Here is a 25,021-nt window from a genome sequence, read left to right on the forward strand (position 1 = left end):
GAGGCGGGGCCGCGTGAAATACAGCGCCCGGGTGGGTCCTCGCAGGCTCTTAGCACCCGGCTGTCAGGCCTGGCTGCGCCCCCGGACTCCCGCCCAGGCTCCTGGGGTTGTTTGCTGTTAGCTCAGCGCTGCGAGGCTAGGATGGTGCAGGAAAGTGCTTGGCTAATTCCCCCCACGTACTGATTGACACCCCTCTGCCTGCCCCCCCCCTCCATCCCAGACCCGCCACACGAGCCCGTCCCCTCCTGGGTGCCATGCACTCCGGGCAATGCCCCTCACTCCCACCCTGGCGTCCCCTGCTCTTCCAGCCCCGGGCACCTCACCCTCCCCCCCCCGCAGCTCTGCTGCTGCCCCTCCAGTCCCACCCCCCACTGGGCCAGTCCTGCACTGGGGTCCCTGCCCCTCCATCCTGGTTTGAAGCACCCACTGCTCCCCCCACCTATAAAACAGCTGTGCAGGAAATTGTTCCCAGGGCCAGGCAGCCCCAGGTGCTTGTCGCATCCGACCTGGGCAGCAGTATAGCCTAGCGGTTAGAACAGGAGCATGGGACGCTCTGAGGGACATGTGAGCTAGTGGATCTAGCAAGGAGCCAGGACTCCTGGGTTCTAGGCCCAGCTCCAGGAAAAAGCATGGTCCAATGATTAAAGCAGGAAAAAATCCATCTTTTCCCAGGGCTAGGAAGGCGCATTGCTCTGGGTTAGACTAGGGGACTATACACCAGGACTCCTGGGTTCTATTCCTAAGGCTGACACTCCAAGCCAGCCCCAGTGACCGTTCCCAGCTCTAACAGCCACCCAAGTCTGTCTCGCTGCTCCATGCCTCAGCTTCCCCACCCAGAAGGGTGCTGGAAGAGCCTGTGTGCCCTGGTGAGGGGAGGGTGTCTGAGGGGCGGGCAAAGGGCACGTCCCAAGCTCATGGGCTAATGACAGGGCACAGGGGGGGGTCCCTTTGCAGCAAGCCATCCCCACTGGCACAGAGACAAACCACCCAACGCAGCTGTGAATGCGACACAGTAACATTTAATGTGGAACTGGGTGGGCCAGGCCACTGGCCGAGCTCTCATGCATTCTCTCTGTACAGGTGCTGCGCCGCGCCCCTGGGGCCAGACCGGCGCCGAACATTATTGCTTAGGTGAGTTGATCTAGGAGTGGGGCAGATTCCCCCCATCAGGCTGCAGTGATTGTGTGTGCACATTGGAGGGAGGGGGTCGTGGCTGGTGCCAGGGGGACTTTGCCGAGGAGGTGGCTCTGCAGGGCACCAGGATGGAGGGAATCCCAGGGATCTGCCCAGAGTCGGGACCTGGGAACCCTTCCCCAGCAATCTAGCACTGAATGGCCCTGAGTTGGGGAAGGAGTCACCCCGCCCAGGAGACAAGCTCTGCCCCATGTCCATGCTCTGTAACGCCCCCAGTGCTCCAGTGACAACCAGACAGAGCTGGGGGCGGGGGAGGCTGGGGTGTCGACGCACCTGAACCACAGCCATGGGGAGGGGCTGCAGAGATGAGCTGGGGGTGGGGGGCTGCACTAAAGGGGGGAGTGCAGAGCAGAGACGGGGGCTGGCCTCAGGCCAGGGAAATGGCTGACGGTGTTCACGGCCTGCCAAGGGGAAGGGATGGCAAAGCCCATGGGGGAGGGAGGAGGGGCTGGCAGTGACCCTGGATAGGCAGGGAACGCCCTGGAGAGAGGGATGGGTCCCTCGTGCTTTGAGTCTCCCGTGGATCTGGCCGAAGATTCCTGAGGTCGGGTAAATGAGTCCATGGAGGAGCCACCAGTGCCGAAGAAACCTCCAGGGAGGCAGAGCCAAGTCATGAGAAAGCCCCCCCCTCGGTCCCACAGAAGACGCAGGCCTGCCCCTTTGCTTTGACATGGACGATTCCGGCCCTGAGTGGTTAAAGGACAAACTCACGTGGTTTCCGAGAGGTCCCATGCTTTAACTAACACACGGAGACACGCACAGACAGACAGACGCTACACACAGTCCACATGCCCCTCCGAGCCACGAGGCCGGCCAGGAGCTGTTGCATTTCCACACGTTCTACGCATGCGGGACGGCGTGGGCAGCAGTGTCCTCCTACCGGGAGCCGGGGGGCACTATGAGCGATGGAGGCCCCCTCCCTGTGGCATCCCGGCCGGCTGGATCTGGAGTCGTCCTCCTCAGTCCGGGGAGTGCTGCCCGCCAGGGAAAAGACAGAGACAGGGATGGGGCGAAGGGTTAGATGGAGCTGGGAGAATCTCCTGCCACTTGCTGCGCTGTGGGGCTATTGACATACATGCTGCTGGGGAATCCGTTGCCCCTGCTACAAAAACAAAGCCGGAGGGGGTAGGATCAGGCAGGCTCAGCCTAGACAGGAGAGTGGGAATTAATCCACCACCTGCTTCTGCCCTCTGCTGGCCACCGAGATGGCAGAGAGTAGTCACCCTCAGAAGAAACCCCTCCAAGTCCAGTGTGGAAACTATATTAGCCGATGTGCTCCTAGCACAGGGAAGCGGTGAGGGGCAGGCTAGTGAGTGCTGGGCTGGGGCGGGCTACAGAGGCCCCATCCCCGTTGCCGGGAGAAAGAGGGTCAGACGACTCAATTGCTCCCTTCAGATCTCCGTCAGGGCGTCGGCGGGCACCAGGCCTCGTTTCTTGCCGCTGGTCACCTTGAGGAAGCCTTCATTCTCCTTGCTTTTCCCCACGCCAACGCAGATCTGAGGGACAGAGAGAGAGAGAGAGAGTAGGGCATGATGCCAGCAGGACCCAGGCATCCGGCACAAGCCAGCTGAGAACGGGACACACTCGACACATGCCAGAGCCAGTAGCATGCAGCCTCCCCCCCACACGCCCATCTGTGCCTGAGCCAGAGATCAGGAGTCCGCGGAAGGGCTGGTCCTTTGATCAAGCTGTAAAGGCTAATTGCTGTTCTGAGCTCCGCAGGGCGGGAGTTCAGGTCCCGGGGCGGGTGTTACAGTCAGATGCCAGGGGGAGGAATGGAGTAACCGGGGCCTAGACAGAGAACGAGGGGCCCAGTTCTGCTCTCGCGCTCAGCGGTGTAAACGGAGGAAGGCACCACAAGAAAGCAAATCTGCTAGAAGAAATGCTTTGAACTCTGAGCTGTCTTTTGAACACCCCCTACACACACACACACACACACACACACACACACTCTCTCTCTGTCCCTCGCCCACCCCGGCCTGGCAAGATTGAGTCATTCACTGCAGCAACGGAGCGAGCAGGTGGCTGACGCCAGCGAAGCGCTGAGCGCGGGCGAGTTTGTGCCATCAAAGCCCAGGTCCCCGCTGCCAAGTAACAGCTTCAGACATGAAACCAGCAGGGTCCAGGCTGCTGCTCCCAGTACCTGGCCTAGGTCTGGCTCGCTCTCAAAGCCCAGCAAACACCCTGCTTTGGGCTATCCCCTGTCCCCTGGACTGCGGGCGCTGGGCAGAGACAGAAACGTCCCCCCAGCAAACGTCCCTCCACTCGGACCCAACAGCGAAACGAGATGTGGTAGCGTTGCTTTCTGGGCCCGGATCCCCAGCTGGGGCAAATCGGCTTCGCTCCATTGAACTCAACGGGCCGGATCCCTGGCTGCGGTGAATCCGCACGGGTGCATCAGAGTCAACAGACCTCGGGGGATCGACCCACCTAAAGATCTGGCCCAAGGTTCCTGCTCTACGAGGCTCTGGTGTTCCAGTTCCGGACCCCAGGAGACCCTCAGCTGCTCAGTTTAACAGCAGGAGCAGCGAGCCCAGCTGAGCGGAGCGGAGGGAGGGGGCAGCCCCTTTCCAGACAGGGGAAGGGGTCAGGAGCCTTCCTAGGGGCCTGGAAGAACCCTGGGCCCCCCCACAGCAGATCAGCTGGGAAACTGCCACAGAGCTGGACTGCAGCCCAGGGCTTGGTCCGAAGGGTCTGTCCCCCCCCCGGCAGCTCTCGGCGAAGTCTCCAGCCCAAACACTCGGGCCCCCGCATGCATCTGACAGGCGCCTCGGCCCGAGACGGGCTGAGCCAGCTGTTGGCTCTGGGCGGCAGGAGGTGGAACATGGGGACAGGCGACACCTTCCTTTGGGGAGGCTCAGGGATCTGCCGCAGCCTGGGCTCGGCTCCAACATCCCCCGGAGAAGAGGCAGGGTGACCGCCTGTGGCCCCGGGAGCTGGAGGGGCCGGAGCACATGGAGAGTCCCGGTCCCGGATCCACGGCAGCCTCCTTCGAGCGCCAGCATCTCGGGGGGGTGGGAGGCGAGACTAGACCCACTGGCCTTGGGGACATCTAAGCACGTCGCTGACCTCCCCACTGGGGTCACCTGCATCCCCGCAGCACAGGTCCTACACCCCCCACCGCACAGATCCCCACCACTCTGCCCCCCAGCACGGACCCCTCAGCCCCCCCAGCCCAGACCCCCCTGTCCTGCTCTGTCTCCCAGTATAGACCCCCCAATGCCCCCAGCATAGACTGCCCAGCACAGACCCCCCATCCTGCTCTGTCCCCCAATACAGCCCCCCCAATGCCCCCAGCATAGACCCCCACCAGCAGACACCCCGTCCCACTCAGTCCCTCATCACAGACTCCCCCCACCTCCTTCCCCCCCCAGCCCAGCCCCCCCTTATTCTGCAGCCCAGCCCAGCCCCCCTCTGCCAGCACAGACTGCCCCGCCGAGACCTCCCCTGCTCTGCCCCCCAGCACTGCCCTCCCCAGCCAGGCCAGACCTCCCTCCCCCTCACCAGCACAGCCCCCCGCCCCCCCCCCGCATACTTGGCTCTCCTTGAGGCTCATCTGTCCCTGCTCCTTGTTGCCGTAGAAGGGCCGGCAGCACTTCCAGACGCTCTCGCCCGGGCGCACTCGCTGCACGAAGTTGGCCGGGAAGAAGCCCACCCGGTCGCCGATCTTGCCCTGCAATGGCAAGTTGGGGGCGTGAGGTCGACGGCCCCCCGGACCCCGCCTGCCAACAGTCCCCCCGCTGCCCCGCCACATGGAGACCCCTGGGCTGGGCACAGGGCCGACACCAGCAGAGCCCCAAGACGCCCGTAGCTTCTGGCTGGGCTGGGCTCGGAGCAGGGAGCTGGCGGCTCTGGGCTCCAGGACCAGGGGGGCGGATGGGTCAGTGCCTCTACGGGGCAGCCTGGCGCCCCCAGCTGGCATTGCCTTGAGCTCCAATTCCCAGCCAGGCCGGGAGCCCAGCCCTCACGGTCAGCGACTCCATGGCCCATTCTCCCCCCCCCATCGCCTGGTTGCGCTGGAGGGTCCCTCTTGGCATCACCCGCCAAAGGGGGACATGGCCAGTTTAACCAGGGGAGGAGGACCTGGGGGGGGGGGTGCGAGGACATGGGGGGGTGCGGAGGGCAGGCCCCAGAGAAGGAGCTTGCCAGGCAGGGGGGGGATGAGAGATGGGGGGTTGTTAGACCGCAGCTCCATCGCCTGGGAGAGTTCAGCTGCGTCTCACACACACAGCGCAACACTAGTGCCGCCCAACACACACACACACACACACACACACACACAGCGCTGCCCAACACACACTGCACCGCCCAACACACACACACACACACACACACACAGCGCTGCCCAACACACACACACCACACACACACAGCACCGCCCAGCACACACACACACTGCACCGCCCAACACAGACACACACACACACACACACACAGCACCACCCAACACACACACACACACACTGCACCGCCCAACACAGACACACACACACACACAGCGCTGCCCAACACACACACACACCACACACACACACACAGCACCACCCAACACACACACACTGCACCGCCCAACACAGACACACACACACACACACACACACACACACAGAGCACTGCCCAGCACACACACACACCACACACACACAGCACCACCCAACACACACACACACACACACACTGCACTGCCCAACACAGACACACACACACACAGCGCTGCCCAACACACACAGCGATGCCCAACACACACACACCACACACACACAGCACCACCCAACACACACACACACACTGCACCGCCCAACACAGACACACACACAGAGCACTGCCCAGCACACACACACACACCACACACACACAGCACCACCCAACACACACACACACTGCACCGCCCAACACAGACACACACACACACAGACACACACACACAGCGCTGCTAACACACACACACACAGCACCACCCAACACACACACACACAGCGCTGCCCAACACACACACCACACACACACACACACAGCGCTGCCCAACACACACACACAGCACTGCCCAGCACACACACAGCACACACACAGAGCCCAACACACACACACACACACACACACACACACACACACACACACACACACGGCGCTGCCTGACACCTGCCGCCCCCCGTAACACGTTAACACGGGGCGGCCGTGCCAGGTGAGGAAGGGCAGGAAAGCAGCGCACCCGGCTGAGGCCTGTGGGGTTTGCCCCCGACCCCACCCTGCTGGCAGGGGCCAGGCCCAGCCACGCGTCTCGCACCCACGCTCAGAGCCGCCACGTCAGCTGGGGGGGTCCGTCCCCATGGCAACCGGGAGAGGCAGCCCAATGTGCGTGTGCCGGTGCGTGGAGCCGGGCGCCTGCCCACCTGCTCTGGGGACGGGGCACAGCAGGGTGGACTTGGCCTGCCAGGGCGATGGGGGGGGATCTCACCCAGGACGGGGGGGCGCCAGTGAAGCCCAGGGGGGCAGGGACCCCCGCTGAGTGCAGGAGGCGACACCAGGGTGAAGGGGGTGTCGACCCCGGTTCCCAGTCACCATGTCCCGAGTTAACCCTTCCTCCCGCCCCAGCCCGGCTCGATCTGCTCCTGCACCCCCCCACCATGCCCCCCCACCCTCCCCACCACTCCCGGCCCCCCCCGCTCGATCTGCCCCTCCACCCCCCACCCCACCCCACTCGATCTGCCCCTGCACCCCCCCACTATGCCCCCTGCTCGATCTGCCCCTCCATCCACCCACCCCCCCATTCAATCTGCCCCTCCCCCCGCTTGATCTGCCCCTCCACCCCCCACCCCACCCCACTCGATCTGCCCCTGCACCCCCCCACTATGCCCCCCTGCTCGATCTGCCCCTCCATCCACCCACCCCCCCATTCAATCTGCCCCTCCCCCCGCTCGATCTGCCCCTCCACCCCCCCCCGATAATGCCTACACCCCCCCCTCGATCTGCCCCTCCACCCTCCCCACCCCCCACGCTGGATCTGCCTCTCCACCCCCCCAATCTGCCCCTCCCCCGCAGTCAGTCTGCCCCTCCAACCTCTGCCCTGTGCCAGGGGGGCTACATGTGAGGATGCTGCAGCATCTCGCTGGCTGGCTTCCGAGAGGTTTATGGCCCCATTTATTTCCTTCCCAGCCGCTCCTCACTGCTGCAGAAATGCGGGAGCCCTGCCCCCAGCCAGGCCAGCCAGGGAGAGCGGAGCAGGGCAGGAGGTTGCTTTGGGGGACTGATGTGGCCTTGGGGGGCCCCTCTTTGAAATCTCTGCCCTTTTTCCCCAAGACCCCAGAAACCCCTGAGACCTCCCTGCCCGGCCCCCTGCTGTCCCTCAGCCTCTGCACCCTCCCCGACCCCCCACCCCAGCCCCTCCCGACCCCCCAACCCAACCCCCACCCCCTCCCCACAGCCCCCAGGCGCGCTCACTGACCTTCCACCAGTCTTCATTGGAGTCATCGACCAGCATGATCCTGTCTCCGGGTCTGGGGGGACAGAGATACGGGGACAAGGGGATGTTAATTGGGGGGGGGGAAGATATGCCAGCCCCATACAGCCTCCCGTCCCCCGCATCACTGCCCACCACAGGGCAGCTGGCAAGGAGACAGCTGCCCCCCATTCTCCGCCCTGTGGCCAGGGGGTCCTACCAGCACCACCCCCAAGGCAGCCAGGGTGGGTTTCGCTGTGCTGAGCCTGGAGCCGAGACCCTGGCGCATCGGCCTGGCCCAACCCTCCCCCCCGCCAGCCCATTCAGAGTCAGTGAGGGGCCAACACCAGCCCCCACGGGGACTCAGGGCAGCCCCCCTTCCCCCTGGCTTCAACACGCCTGGCTCGCAAGACCCTCTGCCAGCACGCTCTGCCCCCATGGGGACGGGCACTTACTGCAAGGGCAGGTCGTTGTGCTCCTGGGGCAGGAACTTGTAGAGAGCCACGTAGGAGTACATGGGGGAGACGTCCTTCCGCGAGGAGCCCCCGGCAGCCTGCAGCGACGGAGAGCGAGGGCCCCGAGCCCAGAGTCACAGCCGGCCAGGGACGGGCCCGAGCTGGACTCATGTTCCCCACGGCCTGCGCCCATCGCCCACGGCCACTCACCGCATCGCCCACGGGCCGTGCCCCATCGCCCATGGTCCACACCTCAGCCCCATGCTCCAGTCCTATGGCCTGCACCCCATCGCCCGCGGCCAGTGCCCTCCTGTGCCCCAGCCCCATCGCCTACACCTGTGCACTCCAGCCCCATTGCCATGGGCCCGCGCCCCATCCCCACCCACACGCCCTGGGGCAGGGAGCTGGTCGGGCCGTCCTTTGGGGTCCCAGGGCACCTCAGGGAAGCAGGGGATCCCCAACCCAGGGGCAAGTGGAAGGAGTCAGGGCTGCAAGGAACAGGAGCGGAGCCGACTCAGAGTCAGTTGAAGGAGCCAGTCGTGGCCCTGGGGGTGGGGGTGTCTGGGGGCAGCTCAATGCATCTGGTGGGCTTTAAGGGGGGTCTCAGGTGACACTGGAGCCAGCTCGGGGCAGCGGGAGGACGTGGGAAGGGGTGGCGGGGACACAGGAGCCAGCTCGGGGCAGTTTCAGGACGTGGGATGGGGCGGCGGGGACACGGGAGCCGGCTTGGGGCAGCAGGACGACATGGGATGGGGCGGCGGAAACACGGGAGCCAGCTCGGCGCAGCAGGAGGACGTGGCAGCGGGAACACGGGAGCCGGCTCGGGGCAGTGGGAGGACGTGGGAAGGGGCGGCGGGGACACGGGAGCCGGCTCGGGGCAGCGGGAGGACATGGGACGGGGCAGCGGGGACACGGGAGCCGGCTCAGGGCAGTGGGAGGACATGGGACGGGGCGGCGGAGACACGGGAGCCGGCTCTGGGCAGCGGAGGCGCCTGGGGAGCGACTGTGGGGGAAGGAGGCCGGGGTTAGCTATGGGGGAACCTGGCGGGCAGCTCACCTGCTGCTCAGGGCTCTTCTCCTCTGAGCCAGGACTTTCGCCCTCGGGGGGGGCCGTGAATGCTGAGAGAGATGGAGACAATCAATCAGCCGGGCTGGCTCCCCCGACAGCCCGACGTCCCCGCCCCACGGCCAAGGCCCTGGAGGGGGGGAGCCGGGTGTGGGCTCTATTAAAGGGACAGCAGCCCCCCCCATCCCATACCCCTCCCCACGCTTACCGCTGTCACTGTGGCTCTCCTCCGCGCTGCCATCTGCGTCCTCCCCGGCCTCGTCCTTCTCATTCTAGGGAAGACGGAGACACCAGAGGTTGGCCGGAGACTGGATGGGCTGTTCCACTACCGCCCCCGCTCCTCCCCAGTGCCAGCTGCACCCCTCTCCCCCAGGAATCTCCCATCCCCGAGTGCCATCCCCGCCCTCCTCTAGAGGGTCCAGCCGAATGCATGTCACCCTCGCCCACCCCAGAGTCAGGATGGGCGGTAACGAGGGCCGAGGCGGATTCTCTCTGGAGGTTGCTGGGCGCAGACAGACCCTGCGTGTCTCTCTGGCCCCCAGCCTGTGCTGCCCAGTGGCGCCGCATGGTGGGGGCTCCGTGACATGCCCAGGCTCGGCTCAGTGCCCCCGTCCTGCCCTGGTACATACCAGGCTCCTGGTGGGCGACTCGGAGGTGCTGCTGAAGCTGGAGCGGTTCAGGTGAGCCAGCGAGGTGCCGTAGCGCAGTGTCTCGTAGATGGGATCCACCCTCCCGCTGGGGCCTGTGGAGACGGGGTGGGGTCAGGGATGCCAAGCCAGCCTGTAACCCAACCATGTGCTGGGAGACCCTGCACCAGGGGGAGGAGCTTACTACATAAGAGGGAGGAGCTTGTGACATAAGGGGTGCGGCTTAACACTGGTGGTCCTAGGATCCCCTTAACCCTTTCTCCTTGCAAGGGCTGTAATTAGGGTGACCAGATGTTCCAATTTTATAGGGGCAAGTCCAAGATTTGGGACTTTGTCTTATATAGGTGCCTATTACCCTTCCACCCCCATCCCGATTTTTTACCCTTGCTATCTGGTCACCCTCGCTGTAATCCCTTCCCCCCCGAAGGGATCAGTAGCCCAAGAACATCCCTGGGGTCCCCCCTACTGCTCCAGCACCACCCACAGAGACCCCTCCCCAGAGCCAGTCACGCCCCCTGCTGCAGCTGGCATTTGGTAGATCCCGATAAAGGGAACCTGAGGATTCGTATGGCTCAAGACCTCCCCACCCCGCAACTACTCCAGTGGGACGGGGAGGGGGGTCTCACCTGCAGGGGGTGACTCCTTGGAGCTGTTCTGCTGATGTTCCTGCACCAGGAGGGGCGAGCTGAAGTTGCGCCGGAAGGAGGTGGCCTGGCAGGAAAGGAAGGAAAGAGGGAGAGAAATGTAACCTGGACTGGGGATGGCGGACAAGCCCCTCGGTCTGCCTGTGGCCCCCTTGCCAGCGGGGCACCCACCCACCCCACTGCTGTGGTAGCCCAGACTCAGGCACCTCCAGACCAGCCTCACTTCCCCCCGCCCCCCGAGGGGCCAGAAAGATACAACCAGGCACACGGGGGTGGCAGTTTGACTAGGAGTCAGGACTTGAGCTCCCAGAGCAAAACTTCTGGCCCAGCTGAGCCACTGTAGCGCCCCGCGCTTGGCAAGCCGCGGTGCCAGCAGGGGGCGGTAGCGTTCCGGGTCTGCAGACGTGCACGTGTGTGTGCTGTTCCGGCCAGCAGAGGGCAGTGGCGTGCACCCAGCTATTCTCCCGCCAGGGACAGAGGAGGGTGATGTTGCCCCCCCACCCCTGGGACCAGCTTGGCGGGCGCTTACCGTCTTGCCGGGACACTGCTGGTGCGAGACCTCCTCCGAGCACCACAGGTGCACGCTAACCTTGCACGTTTTACACCGCAGGCCTTGCTTCGAATTGCCTGCAACACACCAAGCACGCACAGGGGGTGGGTGAGAGAGACCCCAGCCCCGGGGGTGGGGATGGGGCAGGGGAAGGATGTAGAAAATCCCCCATGGGGGTCTCACTGTGGGAGAGGCACGAAAGCAACCAGGATTCAGAGCAGAGCCAGACCTTGGGGTGAGACCCGGGAAGGAAAGGGCAGGATTGGAGTCCTGTGTACATTGCGGGGCAGGTGGGGGGGCGGTGTCAGAAAGAGCCCCACCCAGAGGGGAACCTCTCTGCACGCTCAAGGAGGGTGAGGAATGAAGCCCAGAGCTGGAATAGCAGGGGGGCTTCAGGGCAGGATTGAGGGGCATCAGCAGATCTGGATGGGGATGGGGGAGCCCAGGCTGGGAAAGCAGGGCGGGTACGGGCTGTGATCGAGAGGCGGAGGTGGAGCTGGGTGGGGATGGGGGAACCCAGGCTGGGAAAACAGGGGGCTGTGGGCTGGGATCGAGAGGCGGAGCTGGGTCGGGATGCGGGTGCCCAGGCTGGGAAAGCAGGGGGCTGTGGGCTGGGATCGGGGGCATCGGCCGAGGCCGGAGTAGCAGCGCGTCCCTTGGTTAGTTCGCCTGCCCTGGGAACGGGGTCCCCGCGGCACCCACCTACGATGAGCTGGTGGCACATCTCACATGGGCTGTGCTTCTTGAAGATGTGCTCCTGGAAGCTGTGCGTTCTCATGGGCTTGAGGGGCGCCAGGGCCCGGTGGCAGGCGATGGGCGAGTGCTCGGCCCGGGGCAGGACGGCCTCGGTGGGCATCGGCGGGGGGGACGGGGGCGGCAAGGGCGTCGGGGGGCTCAGAAACACCTCGCAGGGGAGTTTGAGCTCGCTGTTGGATCGCAGGAAGAAGTTCTCCATGCTCTTGCTACGCAGGATGGTCTTGAGGGACAGCGAGCGTTTGAGCCTCTGCATCTGGGGGGAAGCAGAGCAGAGACCCAAGGAGTGTCATGAGGCGGGGGCAGCACCGTGCACGGGGGCTCTGACTGCTGCCCCCTACCCCACCTCCACCCTGAGCCCAGCCTCTCAGCCCAACGCCCTCTCTCTGCGACCCCCCCTCCCGGGGCTGCGTCCTGCCAGGGTCCCAGGGGCGTCGCTGCCCAGCTGGTTAAACACTCAAGAGGGGGTGTGAATGGCCTGGAGCAGTTGGGGGGTGCTGGAAATGGGTCATGGAGCCTCCTCCCATGCCGCCCCAGCCCATCTGACAGAAGGGGGGAACCGCAGGGTCAGGGGGTGTCTCTGTCCCATCCCAGGCACCCCCAGCACCACAGCGGGGCCAGTCGCCCCTCTTGTTGGCTGGGGAGTAAATGGGCCATGGAGGTCAAGCTCGCCTCTCATGCTGGGGGGGGGGGTCCTTGTGCTGAGGCACATAGGCGGGGGGGGGGGAGAGATTGGCACCGGGCCATGGAGCCCACCAGGGCTGCGCAGAGTCGTCGTCCCCCAGCTTTGAGCTACTGATCCAGTAACCCCGGAGGGAGCGGGGGGGGGGGGCACCGACCTCCAGCCATGGGTCTGAATCCTGCTCTCCGGCCCAGAATCCCCCCCACCAGCCTCCGGTGGCAAAAGCCATGATGTGGGTTTGAAGATGTTTTTGTTGAATCTGTTAATCCCCCTCCCCCACAGAGCCAGCCCGAGGGCAGGGGGAGGAGGGCTGGGGGGCAAAAGAAACCCCACGTGGTGATGTTGGGGAGGCGCCAGCCCTCCCTCCGCTGCAAAGGCCTCTCCCTTCCCCCCTCCACAGAGGAATGGGTTAGCAGATCCTGCCTCCCCGGCTTGCACCCCTCAGTTCCCATCCCCTACCCCACCCCGTCCCCCTCAGCCCCCTGCTCGCGAGGTACAGCTGATCTACGTAGGGCTGCAGGGACCCCCCGCCCCAGCATCTGCCCACGGGCCAGCCGGGATCTCAGCGCTTCCTGCACCCCAGAGCAGGCCAGGGACTCAGCCCCACACATTTCCCACCCCGGCTGGGGCTCTCGCCTCCCTGGGAGCCAAGGCAGGTGCAGAGCCAGGATCCAGCTCTGAACCTTTAGGAGACCGGCTGTACCTGCCAGGGATAAGGCAATCCCACCGACAGCCCCACCCCCACCCATAGCTCCACCCCCACATCCCATAGCCACACCCCCATAGCTTCCACTGGCTCCTCCCTTTTTCATCTCAACCAAGGGTTAAAACCCTTTGGGGCACTGGGGCACTAATATTATCACTCATAGCTCCATCTCCTCCCCTTAGCCACACCCACTTCCCATGGCCACACCTCCTCCCCCTTAGCCACACCCACTTCCCATGGCCACACCTCCACCCTTTAGCCACACCCATATTCATGGCTCCCTCCTTTCCCATATGCCTTTTCCCAACCCCACTATGACAGCCTCAGTCCTCCCCCCACACACATCCCTTGGGGTGCAGGATCTCCCCAGCCCAGTGACTGCTCTTCCCACAGCGACACAGGCCCCGAGTCTCCTGTCTCTCCCCAGCACGTCTGCCCCGGAGGCCGCTCCGGGCTGCACGTGGGTCCCCAACCCACGGGATAATAAACCAGGAGAGACACCAAGCACAAGGCGATTAGCCCCAGACAGGACCTGACACACACACAGAGCCCGGGGCTGCCGGCAGCCGGCCGAGGCCTCAGCTCTGGAGCTAATCGCCTGGAAGCCTGGTGGAAATCCAGCTGTTCCGATTCTGGCTGAGCCCTCGCTCCCCGGGGCCCTGTCTGAATGGGGATCGAGGGACCCGGTGTGGAGATCACCCGCTCACCCGCAGCATCACGGGATCTGGGGTGCAAGCAGCCAGCGAGGGGGGAGGCGCAGGACTGGGAGTCAGGACTCCCGCCCAAGGAACAGCCAGCGTGAAGAGCACACGCTCTAGCCCTGCGGGACTGTCCCCCCCATCTGTGTGACAGCACAGACTTCGCAGGCTAACCTCACCTGTGTCTGGTAAGTGCTTTGAACCCCCGGCCACACCCCAAGGCAGGCGCCACATGGGGCATCACGTCACTGTCGGCACAGATCTGGGTCATGCTGTTGCCTTGCTGCGTGCTGTGTCGGGGGAGACCCCTCCATGAGCCGAGCCCTGCGCCATTTGAGCTCAGGGGGAATCCCCATGAGCTGCTGCCAGTACAGGGCTCGTGACACACAGTTGAGCAGTGCTGATCCTGTCGGGTGGGGGTTACTGGGGGCTCAGACACAACTGCCAGCTCAATACAATAGACAGGCCCTTTCCTAGCCTGCTGCCACAGGATAACAAGCCAGACACAGCCCCAGCGGCTGAAGCAAGGGTGACATGAAATAATCCCTCGCTGGGGCTGAGGTTTCAGACTGGCTTCCAATGAGCCTGGCACCCAGATCCATCCCGCCACTGACTCGGTCTCTTGTCCTTCATTTATTCAAGGTCTGGCACAGTCCCTGGCATGGGCTTGGCAGCGCTGCTGTGATGGCTCCCGGGGACGCCAGAGCCCACGTCTGCCTTGGCCACGCCCGCTCACACCCAGGGACCCTGGGGCTCTGCAGAGGAGGTGCTGGAGCTCCAAGGCTGGGTGCGTGGGTGCTGCGACAGGGATCTTCGGGGCACGGGGTCCCAGCACCCGTCACCCCCCAGAGGCAGGCCCAGGCTGTTCTCTGCCCGCCCTGGCCAGCGTGGGGCTGCAGGGCAGGGCGCTCGGCTCGGTGCAGGAATCGCGCTGGGAACAAGGGAGAGGCTGGTGACCACCACTGCAAAGGAGCTGCGGGGCCAGGCTTTGGGACAGGAAGGCGCGAGGATCACAGGATGCCCAGGGGGACGGGGAGCCGCCAGACCAACCTGGCACAGCCACGATTTCTGGGCTATTCCAGAGTCCCCCGCCCGGCTCACCGAATCTCAGCTGTGCCAGGGAGCCTCCGAGGGAGGGTCCCCTCTCACCTCCCATGATCACCAGAGCCACATAAGGGGCTGCGTCACCTGGTCAAAGCAAGGCAAAGGGCAGCAGGACTCCTGGGTTCACGTCCCAGCTCCGTGGCTGTTTTGCTGGGGATCTGGAGCAAGTCCCTTCCCCCACTCAGTGCCTCAGTTTCCCCATCCATAAGACGAGTGAGGAGCTTTGCAAAGCACCCTTGAGAACGGACCAGAGTTACAGCCGACATGCCCCGGACCTCATCCTGGCACAGCTCCCGGGAGGGCCATGGGGGGAGGCACAGAACCCAGCACGCAGATGGGAACAACTGGCCGAGTTTGCAGGCCATGCACTCAACTTGATGGCATTTCTCCGTCTGCCACACACTAGTTCTTGACCGCTGCATCTGGTCAATTCCAAAATCGCAGGCAATGTTCCAGGCATCTGTGCCCAGACCCCTGTTGATTTTGGGGGGACAGAAGAAAACCGAAAGGGAGACCGTGGGGGACACATGGAGCTCCTGCCGCCTGACGAGCACAGACACAAGCACCTCAGCTCGGCTCATCCTCCCAAGAGTCTAGCAAGAGCTGACACCCTGAATGATTTACCCCTCCCCAAATCATAATGGGGCACATGGGGGGAGGGACTGGGGGCAAGCACAAAGGGCCCCTGCCAGGGGAGGGGAGAAGATTGGGAGAGGGGGGCAAACAGAGCCCCTGGCATGGGTGGGAAGGGGGAAATGGAAGGCGTGGGGGGAACATACAGAGCCCCCCTGTCCCCGGTCACCCAGCACTCCCAGCCCCCCTCCCAGCTCCCTCAGCCCTGGGGTACATCCTGGCGGAGCTCACACACAGAGAGATTTCAGGATGGGGGGGGGCAGGGGCACCCCTCCCCCCAGGGCAATATGCTTTGGGGACAGACCAGGAGCTCCCCAAGGGCACAAGACAGGGGGCAGCTCTTGGCTGAAATGGGGGGGTCTCTCTTTCCCGTGCAGTGACCCCCCCCAGTCTCCCCCTCTCTGCTAGCTGGAGCTCTGTGCTCCCTCCCCGGGGGGCAAAGCAGCTGTGGGGTGGGCAGGTGGCCCGTGTGCCAGCTGAGTCAGAGGGCACTGCCAGCCCACGGGAGGTGGGTGGGCAGGCCCGGGGGTCTGCTCCGTCACCGTCTCCAGACGGCTCCGGTCCCAACTCGGGGCGGGGGGGCGTTGGCAGCAGCGGGCAGGGTGCCCGGGAGAATGCTCTCAGGCAGGATAATGGCATGACGCTTGGCTGGCATCCCGGTCCCTCCTCGGGGAACAAAAGGTGTTTAACCACGAGCACGGGGACTCGTCAAGAGATCTTAATTAGACTGGAGCGGGGGGAGATGCCAGCCTGGGAAAGGGAGGGGTGAATGCCTCCTGCCCCCCCTCCCAGCCCCAGGCTCTGCTGATGCCCCCCCCATCCGGACTCTTGTGCACCCCCCCTTCCTGCTCCCCTTTGGGGCCATGGACTGGATCCCCAGCTGGTGTGAACAGACCCCACTGGAGTCGGGCTCAGCCGGTCACGGGCACCCACGCAGGATTCTGCCCCCTGCCCATGGCACCTACTCCCCCCCCCCAGCCTCCATCAGAGAGCATCTCTCCCAGCCTGGATCCTAGATCCCCCCCCATCCCGCCACCCCGTGCCCCCTCTTCGAGCAGCCCCACAAGCTCCAGGGCTGCATCTCCAAAGAGCCGGCGCTGACGAAAGGACAATTTCCACCCAGATGGAAGGGGAACAGCAGCTCACCAGTCAGGGTCTGCCCCCGCCTTTCCAAAGCCCCCCCCTTTCCCTGCAGGTCGGGATTGAGGGGCATCAGCAGAGCTGCAGGGGGACAGGGTTGAGAGAGGAGGTGTGTATGTGTGTGTGTGTGTGTGGGGGGGGGGTTAGCCAATCACTCCCCTACATGATGCTCAGGTGACGGGCCCATTTCACTCTTTCAGAGGCACTAAACTGATCCTCCGTCCCTCCTCCCCCCCAGTTAAAACCCTAATCCCCAGAGTCTTCCTTTAATCACCTAACATCTGCGTGGCCATGTGGGCCTCTACAGCTGGCTGGTTGTGAGGCTTGGACTGTCTGCGAGTCCCCCCATCTTCTCCCCCTCTGCCCGGTGAAATCTCCCTGCGTCCATTCCAATCCCAGCTCCCCCACCCTCAGCGCTGGGGGGTCAGCGCCGGGTCGCCCCCACAACTGGGCTGTGCTTTGGGGGTTGGGGTTAAGTCTCCGGCGAGCCCGAGGGCTGCTGGCGCTGGTTTGCTATTGCGGGGGGGGGCACACTGTGGCAGGGTCGCAGGGTGGGTTGTTATTGTTGGGTTGCTGTCGAGGGCTGGGCGCAATTCCCTGCTTTGTTTATGGTAGGGTTGCTCCTGAGTGCTGGGCTGCTCTCATGGGTGCCAGGCTGGGAAGGTGGGCGTCTCGGGGAGGACAGTAAGTGACAGTGAGGACGCAGACCCCCCCCTAAAGATGATCCCTCCCTCGCCCCTCTAATTGGATGCTTAGAAAAAGAGCTGGCAAAGCCAGATTCAAAGCCGCCATCTGAGGATGCGAGAGACATTCACGAGGCCGTGGCAGGGAGGGAAGGGCTGGGAGCCATCCACAGCTCTCGCTTTTATCCCTCCGCCGCTCCCCTGAGCTAGAAAGCCCGATATTCTCTGACACCCGGCCCTACCCCGAGCTCTATTTTTAACCTGCCCTAGATGCCGCTGCACAAAGCGGCTGAAAAGGCAGCAGGTGCCGCAGTTCAGAGACGGGATGAGCCCAGAGCGCTGCCCCCTCAACTGCCTTCCCAAAACCTTCCCCCCCCCCCCCCGGAAACGTAACTGCCCCCCCCAAACCTGCCACTAGAGGGGGCCAATGAGCCCGGACGCATCAGTACACCGGTGTGAGGGGAACGCCCCTCCTCCGAGAGACCTGGCGTCACCCAGCCCACCCCACGGTTCTTCAGACAGCCGGGCGCCAGCGGGACTCGAACCAGCGGCCCCTTGAGCTGAAAGAGGAACCCATTGGGCTGGGAGGAAGTAGCAGTTGGCTGTAGTTGCTGGGGCAGCCAGCAGAAGGGGAGAGGGAGCTGCCCCAAGCCAGCCAGTGCTGCATGATGTCGAGATATTAACCGGATTCGTGGCTAGCCAGGGGGGTGGGGGGAGGCAGGGGAATAGCTGTTAACCCTGAAAATCCTTAATGGCAGATCTCTGGGGCCGACTGTCTCCAGGCGGCTCGGCTCATTTCCGGGGCATTGGATGCACGGTGGGGAGCAAGACCCGGCCCCAGCCAGCCCCCCACCCTGGCCCAGACGAGGCCGGGATCAGATCCCCTGCCCTGGATCCAAACTTTGGGACGCTCTAGATCCAAACTCTACGGCCAGGCGCCCAACCCCAGAATGGACTAAACACCCCAGAGCCAAACGTCGGGAGATGTTCAAAACCCAGCTCCTGCTCCCGGCTTTGCGGATTGGCTCCCTTCTTGGTCACGGAGACTGATGTGACTTGCTGCACCACGTCATTCCCCCCTGCAAGTTCCTCCAGAGAAGCGTGAACCAGGGCACCCTCCTTGCATGCTACTTCAGCTCAGGGGAGGGGGTGGATGCCCCTCCGTGCCTCACCCTGTGCCAGCTCTCAGAACCAGGGCACCGGATTTTGCATCGTGACATTTACCGCCCGGATCAGAGAGAGTTAATCAGTCCATCCTGGGGCAGATTCACCCACTGCAGGGCAGGGGCAGCTGGCAGCAGTGGGGAAGGGAGAGGGGAAGGATCAGGCCCCTGAATTTTAATGCGGGAGAAAGAGGGAGTGTAGAGTCTCCACTCGCTGAGGTTTGCTGCCAGGTTTGATCTGGGTCAGAACCAGCACCAGAGAAAGCCCCCGGGGATCCTAAGGCCGAAACACCAGGGGGCCCCCGAGAAGCCGATCCTGGCCCTGCCCCTCCCTAGCGTCAGTCGCCGCCTCTTCCCCCCCCAGCCCCCATCCTGCCAGGATCCCAATACCACTGCACTGCCCCCTCCCCTGGCAGGGCTCTGGCAATATTGCCTTCCCTCTATCCCCCCCATTAGGCGCTCGCTCCCTCTCCCATTTCCCCGCTCCCCCCTGGGGCACAGAGCCTGCCCCCCACCCCGCAGAGAACTGCTCTGTGGGCTGCTGGGGGAATTTGCAGGCGTCACCCTCCAGGGATCCTGGAACGCGCTGCAGCCGGGCACCATACCCACGCGGGGGGACTGGTCACAGGAGCCTCAGACCACAGACCCACCACGCCAAGAAGGCCGTACCTACGAGGGGAGACGGTCACATGCATCGAGCTGCAGACCCCGCTCCCAGGAGGGGGGGACATGGGCAGGGATTTCGCCAAGGGGTGCCCGTCATTCTGCAGAGCACGGGGCACAGGCAGAGGGCACCAGCTAAACACTGCTGAATCCGCAGTGCACAGCTGGGGGTTCTGATTTAAATCCCCCCTCGTCACCGGCCTTCCTGATTTCAGGGCCCAATTCCCACTGCCCTGAGCCTGACTCCCCACCATGACCTGGGGGCCCCGCTGCCCCACGTCCTCACATGGCCTCACGCTCCCCGCACCAGCACCGAGCGAGCGGCAAAATGTCCTGCCAACTCAGCCTGGTAGCCTTTGGGTCTGCGCTGTGCTCTGGCCGCAGGCGGTGCAGGGGGGCAGGAGATCGGGCCCGTGGATTCCCCAAACACGCTGCCAGGCTGCTCCGAGGCGCCGGAAGGCCGCCCGAGATGCCTACGTGCAGAGCCGTGTCTGGTCCGAAGTGGGTCAGGGAAAGGAGCGGGGGACCCTGCCTGGCAGTTGGTCTGATCTTTATAAGCCAACAGACAGGTTTTTAAATGGAGAATGAATTCGAGTGGCAGGAAAGTTTATTTGGCAGATCCAGCCCCCTTTCGCTGCAGTGGGATAAGCTACAGAAATCTCCCCCGCCCGCCCCGCAGGGGTCAGCAGGCCCAAGGCCAGGGCAGGCTGGTTATTCCGGCTTCTTGCCACACCCTGCTTTCATCTGCCCCCTCTGCAGCAGCTGCAGAAGCCCCCCCCCCCCCCCCCCCCAGCTGGGATCTCCACCTCCCTGGGGAGATCAAGATCTTAAAAGGGAAAGACAATCAGGGCAGAGATCCCAGGACGGATGGATCAGCTATTGTTTGAGCTAATTGGCAGCCTGGAGGAGTCGGGGGCTCCTGGCCTGGCGGAGGGGGCGGTCGGGCCCTAGGGCTGCAGCAGACCTGCAGAGGGTGCCCGGGGACGGATGCCCAGCTGGCGAGATCCCAGGGAGAAGGGGCGGGAATTTCAAGGCCCATTGAGCCCAGTTCGTCAGACTCCCATGGAGGGAGGGGAAGCCCAGCAGCCCCCAAAGCAAAGTGCCAGGGGTCTCTGCTGGGACCAGCTGCCGAGATGGGTTCCCACTAATTCGGGATCTCTAACCGCCCCCCTCAGGCCCCTGCCCACAGACCCATCCCCTGACTGGCCTCCAGATTCCTGGATCCTCTTCCCAGTCGCCCTCCTTTGGCAAAACTCTGCTCCCAGTTACATCAGGGGCCCACTTCCTGCCAGCCCCCCATCCCAATGGATCCCTTGGCCCTCCTCCCCTCCCCCATCTCCTTGGGGGAAAGGCCGGGGCAGAGTCAATGGGACTGTGGGGTCAGCTTCCTGGGGTTCCCACCACTGCACTGAGCCAGGGTCCCCCAGATCCGGCCCTAGCATTGTGTCTCCCCCACCATTCCCTGCCCTATGCACAATGTAGCATGGGGCATCGGCGCTGCAGCCCCTCACCCAGCAGGCCACCCCAAAACCACTCCCCCAGGGCAGCTCCCCCACACTGTTCACCATTCGATGCCAGGCTGAAGGTGTGGGGGGCGGGAATTTATTCAGCACTGATCCAGCCTTTCTTTGGGGGTCCCCTGCTGGGCAGTGGGGCGACCTCACCCCCATCCCACGGAGCATTGCTGCAATAACTAGATCTGCTGGGACTCTGCACCCCTTCCCGCCCCCCGCCCCCATGGTGCTGGGGAGTCCAGCCCAGATGCAGCCGGGCTCTGTGGGGCTCTGGGCCCCACGCACCCTGTCCCCAGGAGGGAGTTGGAAAGGCTTTAGCTGGGGAATTAGCGCTGACTGGAGGTGCGAGGGGGCTGAGACGGATCCCAGCCCCCTCCAGCACAATGCCAGCCCCCCGGGCACAGACACCGAGGGGGCAGAGGATGGGGTCTGCTGCCCAACTGGTGGGATGGCAAGGAGGGGATAATAACGGGGGCGGGGGGTGAACCTGCTGATGGGCAGGTGGGGGAGGCAGAGCTGGGCACTCAGGACAGAGGCACCAGGTGCCTGGAGAGAGTAGCTCATTTCATCCTCCCACAGCTTGTGCCCCACGGCGCGGGAATGGTCAGCCCTCAGGCGTCTGTCCCTGCCCTGGGCCAGGAGAAATCCCCCCACCTGCCCTCCGAGGCCTAGGGCTAGGGATGGTGAGTGTCATGGCCTCCAGTCAGATACCACGGTGACGGACGTGGTATAAATGCTTAGGCCAGTGGGTTCTCAGCCTCGGCCCTTCCCAGGTATCTATGGGGTTGTCCCTGGCTCCAGGATGCGGGGGGCAGGCGGAGCAGATGGAAGCACGGGCCAAGGCAGGGAGAGCAGAGACAGCGCCCTGGTGTGGGAATCACCCCTCCAGAGCCCTCTGCGGATGCCAGCAGGTGGGTTCACAGAAAGCCCCCGAGAGCCCCCTTCTCCCTCTGCTCATTACCCTCTGCTCATCAACCAGCCCCCAGACGCCCCAGTTCACAGACGCTGGGATGAGGAACATGCCCAGAGCCTGCTGCAGCCCCCAGACAGGAGCATGTGTCGCACGGGGAACACTCCTGCTGCCAGGACCCCCCCAGCCCCAGAGTGGAGAGACAGTCCCTGCCCCAAAGAGCTCCCAAATACGCTTGCCAGGAGACGGGTCATTCAGTCAAGTCTGGCTTCCGAACACGGTTCCTCTCGGGAGTTTTAACACTCTGCTAGGGAGTCCCCCAGGTTAGTGCTCCAGAATCCACCTGCCCCATGCAAACAATGCGCCCATCTCTGTGGCATCTGATCTCGTCACAACCCTTATTTTGCTGTGTTGAGAGATGAAAATTATGCTCTAGAGTCTGTCTCCCCCCCCGCCACAAAATCCCCTGCCTCTGGATGGCACGTCCAGCCCCCCTCCCAAATCCACTGCCTCTAGAGTGTGTGCCCAGCCTCCCTTACGAGTCACAAACACACGCGATCCATTTTACTCCGACGTGATTCCAGAGCCCAGCGTAACCTGCAGCGTGGAGCAGCTCCATGCTCCACGGATCGCGTGACACGCCAAAGCTGCTGACAGCACCCTTTGCAAAAGGGAAACGAGGCCTGATTCTGTTTGCATTTACACTGGTGTAAAACCAGCGTCACTCCACTGGTATCAACGAAGCTACTCCTGATTTATACCAGTGCGAGAGCAAAATAAACTGATCACACCCTAAACTTTTCCCCATTACAATCCTCTGCTCGTGCCAGGGTGGCACTGGGGCTCCCTAGCCAAGGGCCATTGTAAAATCTGCACCCCCCTTTTCCCCTGCAGCTCAGATGTAAACCCTAGGGGTCAGCTCACCATTACGCTACTCCAGAATTACGCCCGGGGAACTCCACTGAACTCCCAGGAGTTATGTCCAGGAAAACAGGGGTAGTACAAAGAGGATCAGATTGGGAATCCGGAGGCCCGGTTTGTGCTCCGGGTCTCGCCCTGCTGCTGTATTTGCTTGAATTGATTTGATTTGAAGCGGTGTGAACCCCAACCCCCCACATTTAAATCTCCCACTGAATTCATCCTCATCTTTCCCCCCAAACCGCTTCTGATCCCAAGTGAAGGACGGGGCTCCCGCCTCTCTGCTCGGGCCGCTCAGCGTGCAAAGATGATGCCAACAAAGCCTGCAATTAAGCTGGTGGGAGAACAAGTGACATTGCTGCAGATACACACAGAGTTACATGGCCTCTTCCCAAACATCCATCCCCACGCTACACCGCAGCAACCCCTTGGCCCCCTCGCCTCACCTCCCCCAGCCCCAAATGTGTGGCACCTCCCTCGCCACGAGAGACACCCCCTCTCCCATGCACCCACCCGCCCACGTATGATCCAGGGGGGGGCGGAGGGGGGAGCAGAGAACCACAAACATCAGAGCAATCCCAGCTGTTTTCTTTTTAAATCCCATTTGCCTTTTAAATCGCTGAGGTCAGGAGAGAATCCAGGCTCCAGCCTGGACACCCGGGCAGTTTTTACAACCCAGTTGTATTTCAGGCAAAACAATCTTCCCCCAATGAAGAGTTTAAGCCAAATTATGCAGCAAGAGCATGGGGAGGGGGGGGGGGGAAATCAGCCAGCCCTCCTCGGCTTTTATCTGATTTTCTTGGACCTTGGGTTGCACAACAGGGGGGTTTTCAGCCCAATTCCAAGGCTGTGCTCACATCTGGCCAGGGAAAGACCCATCCCCACAGCCGGCTGGTGGCAGCTGACCCCAGCAAGCCAAACAACCCAAACCGGGGAGTCAGCGATTTAACTGGGGCAGGGTGACACTGGGCATCCATCATTTGGAAATCGAGCTGGGGGGCGGGGGAGCGCATTGACACCCCCCTCCCCCCAAGACGCGTCTAGCGAGGACACGTTGCGGGGGGGGGGGGGGGGGGGGGCTGGGACTTTAAGTGAATGTTTGAAAAGGAGGGTGGGGGATATACGTGCCCCCGGGTCTATGGGTCGGAGAGTTACCTTCGTTTCATGGAGGCTGGAGATGGTGCCCGGGGACCGCTGGGCATCTGGGTTTTGGGGGTCATTCTCCTTTTCGGTTAGCTCCGTCATGATGCTGGTGCAAATAGGTCAAGATGGGGAGGGGGGAGAAAATCCCCCCCGACCTCTCTGGTTTTCAAGAAAAGAATAAAAGCCCGACTGGGTGCTCCGGGGAGGGGGGGTCAGCCCCGGCTCCCCCTGTCCACACTTGGAAATCAAACTTCTTGATCGCCCCTTATATTAACTCGATTACAATAAATTCCCCCCCAGACGCGTAGCAAACCCCGGCCCCTGGCTTGTCCCGGACCCCCGCAAGCCCGTCCCCCTGTAACTAAAGCCCCCGGGCTGTGCCCCGCGCTGCGATCCGGCCGGGCTGCTCGGCGCTGGCTGCAGAGTGCCCGGCGCTGAGCGGGGGACACACGTTTGATTTAGGAGGCTGCCTGGCTCCGCCCCCTTCGCTTCACGAGAAGTTCATTAACCTCGCTCGTTCTTTGGCTATGCTAATGAGGGGGCCGATTGCCGCCTGCCCATTGGCTGCCCGGCAGGGGGCGGAGCGGCCGCTCCGCTCCCAGGCCCCAGCCCGGCTCAGAAGTTCCTGGGGCACCGTGGGAGCGGGCGGCCGCTGGCCAGTTTTAGAGCAGCCCTGGGGGCGGAGGCGCTGCCGCACCCCCGGGCTTGAAGTTACAGTTTGGGCTTCAGTGGCTCTCAGTCCCCCGCCCCCCATATAAATTGTTCCAGTGCCCCTGCCCCGGGGGGTGCCAGTATCTTCTGTGGGATCAGGGTTTTTTTCGGGGGTATCCCCAATTCTATCCTGACCCCGCCCCACCATCTCCCCTCAGCCACGATGCTCTTGGGTCCTCCTGCAGCCCCACACGGTTGGACTCTCCCGGCCTTGCACGGCGGAATAGTGCAAAGGCTGCAAAGCGGGATCCCTCATGTAGGGTGGATTGGGGGCGGGGGTTGTTATGTGGAAGCATTTTCCCTTTTTTAAGGTGGAATTTTCCTCGCTGCCTGTTGTCAGCGAGAGCTAAAATCCCCCTGCGGGTGGGTGGTTTTCCTTCAGCCCCCCCTGGGAATAAGACCCATTCCTCGCTGCGCCCCACTCGCCGGTCCTCTCTGGCATGCTGCCACGCGTCAGCCCGCCCCCCCAGCCTGCTGCCTGCTAGGCCCAGCTCCCAGACATCTGCTCACACATGCAAACAATGAGCTCACGGTCAGGTTCCCAGCCGCCGCGTGGGCCTGCAGCCGCTGGATTGAGGGGGGGACCGGCGGGGAGCAGGGCCCCGTGC

The 25,021-nt window shown here is 63.4% G+C and overlaps 1 protein-coding gene across 1 annotated transcript; it reads right to left on the reverse strand.

The window, feature by feature from the left end:
- Positions 1–999: 999 nt before the first annotated feature.
- On the reverse strand, positions 1,000–23,991 carry STAC2 (SH3 and cysteine rich domain 2). The gene is made up of 11 exons (XM_054014392.1): positions 23,715–23,991; positions 11,695–12,001; positions 10,972–11,069; positions 10,425–10,509; positions 9,781–9,893; positions 9,360–9,423; positions 9,143–9,204; positions 8,086–8,183; positions 7,637–7,688; positions 4,730–4,867; positions 1,000–2,690 (listed from the first exon to the last, which is right to left on the reverse strand). The coding sequence occupies exons 1-11, from the start codon at positions 23,802–23,804 to the stop codon at positions 2,586–2,588; spliced, it is 1,212 nt and encodes a 403-aa protein (XP_053870367.1). The 5' UTR covers positions 23,805–23,991; the 3' UTR covers positions 1,000–2,585.
- Between the last annotated feature and the right edge of the window lie 1,030 nt (positions 23,992–25,021).

Source organism: Malaclemys terrapin, chromosome 25, assembly GCF_027887155.1.
Source record: "Malaclemys terrapin pileata isolate rMalTer1 chromosome 25, rMalTer1.hap1, whole genome shotgun sequence".
In the NCBI taxonomy this organism is placed as follows: Eukaryota; Metazoa; Chordata; order Testudines; family Emydidae; genus Malaclemys; species Malaclemys terrapin.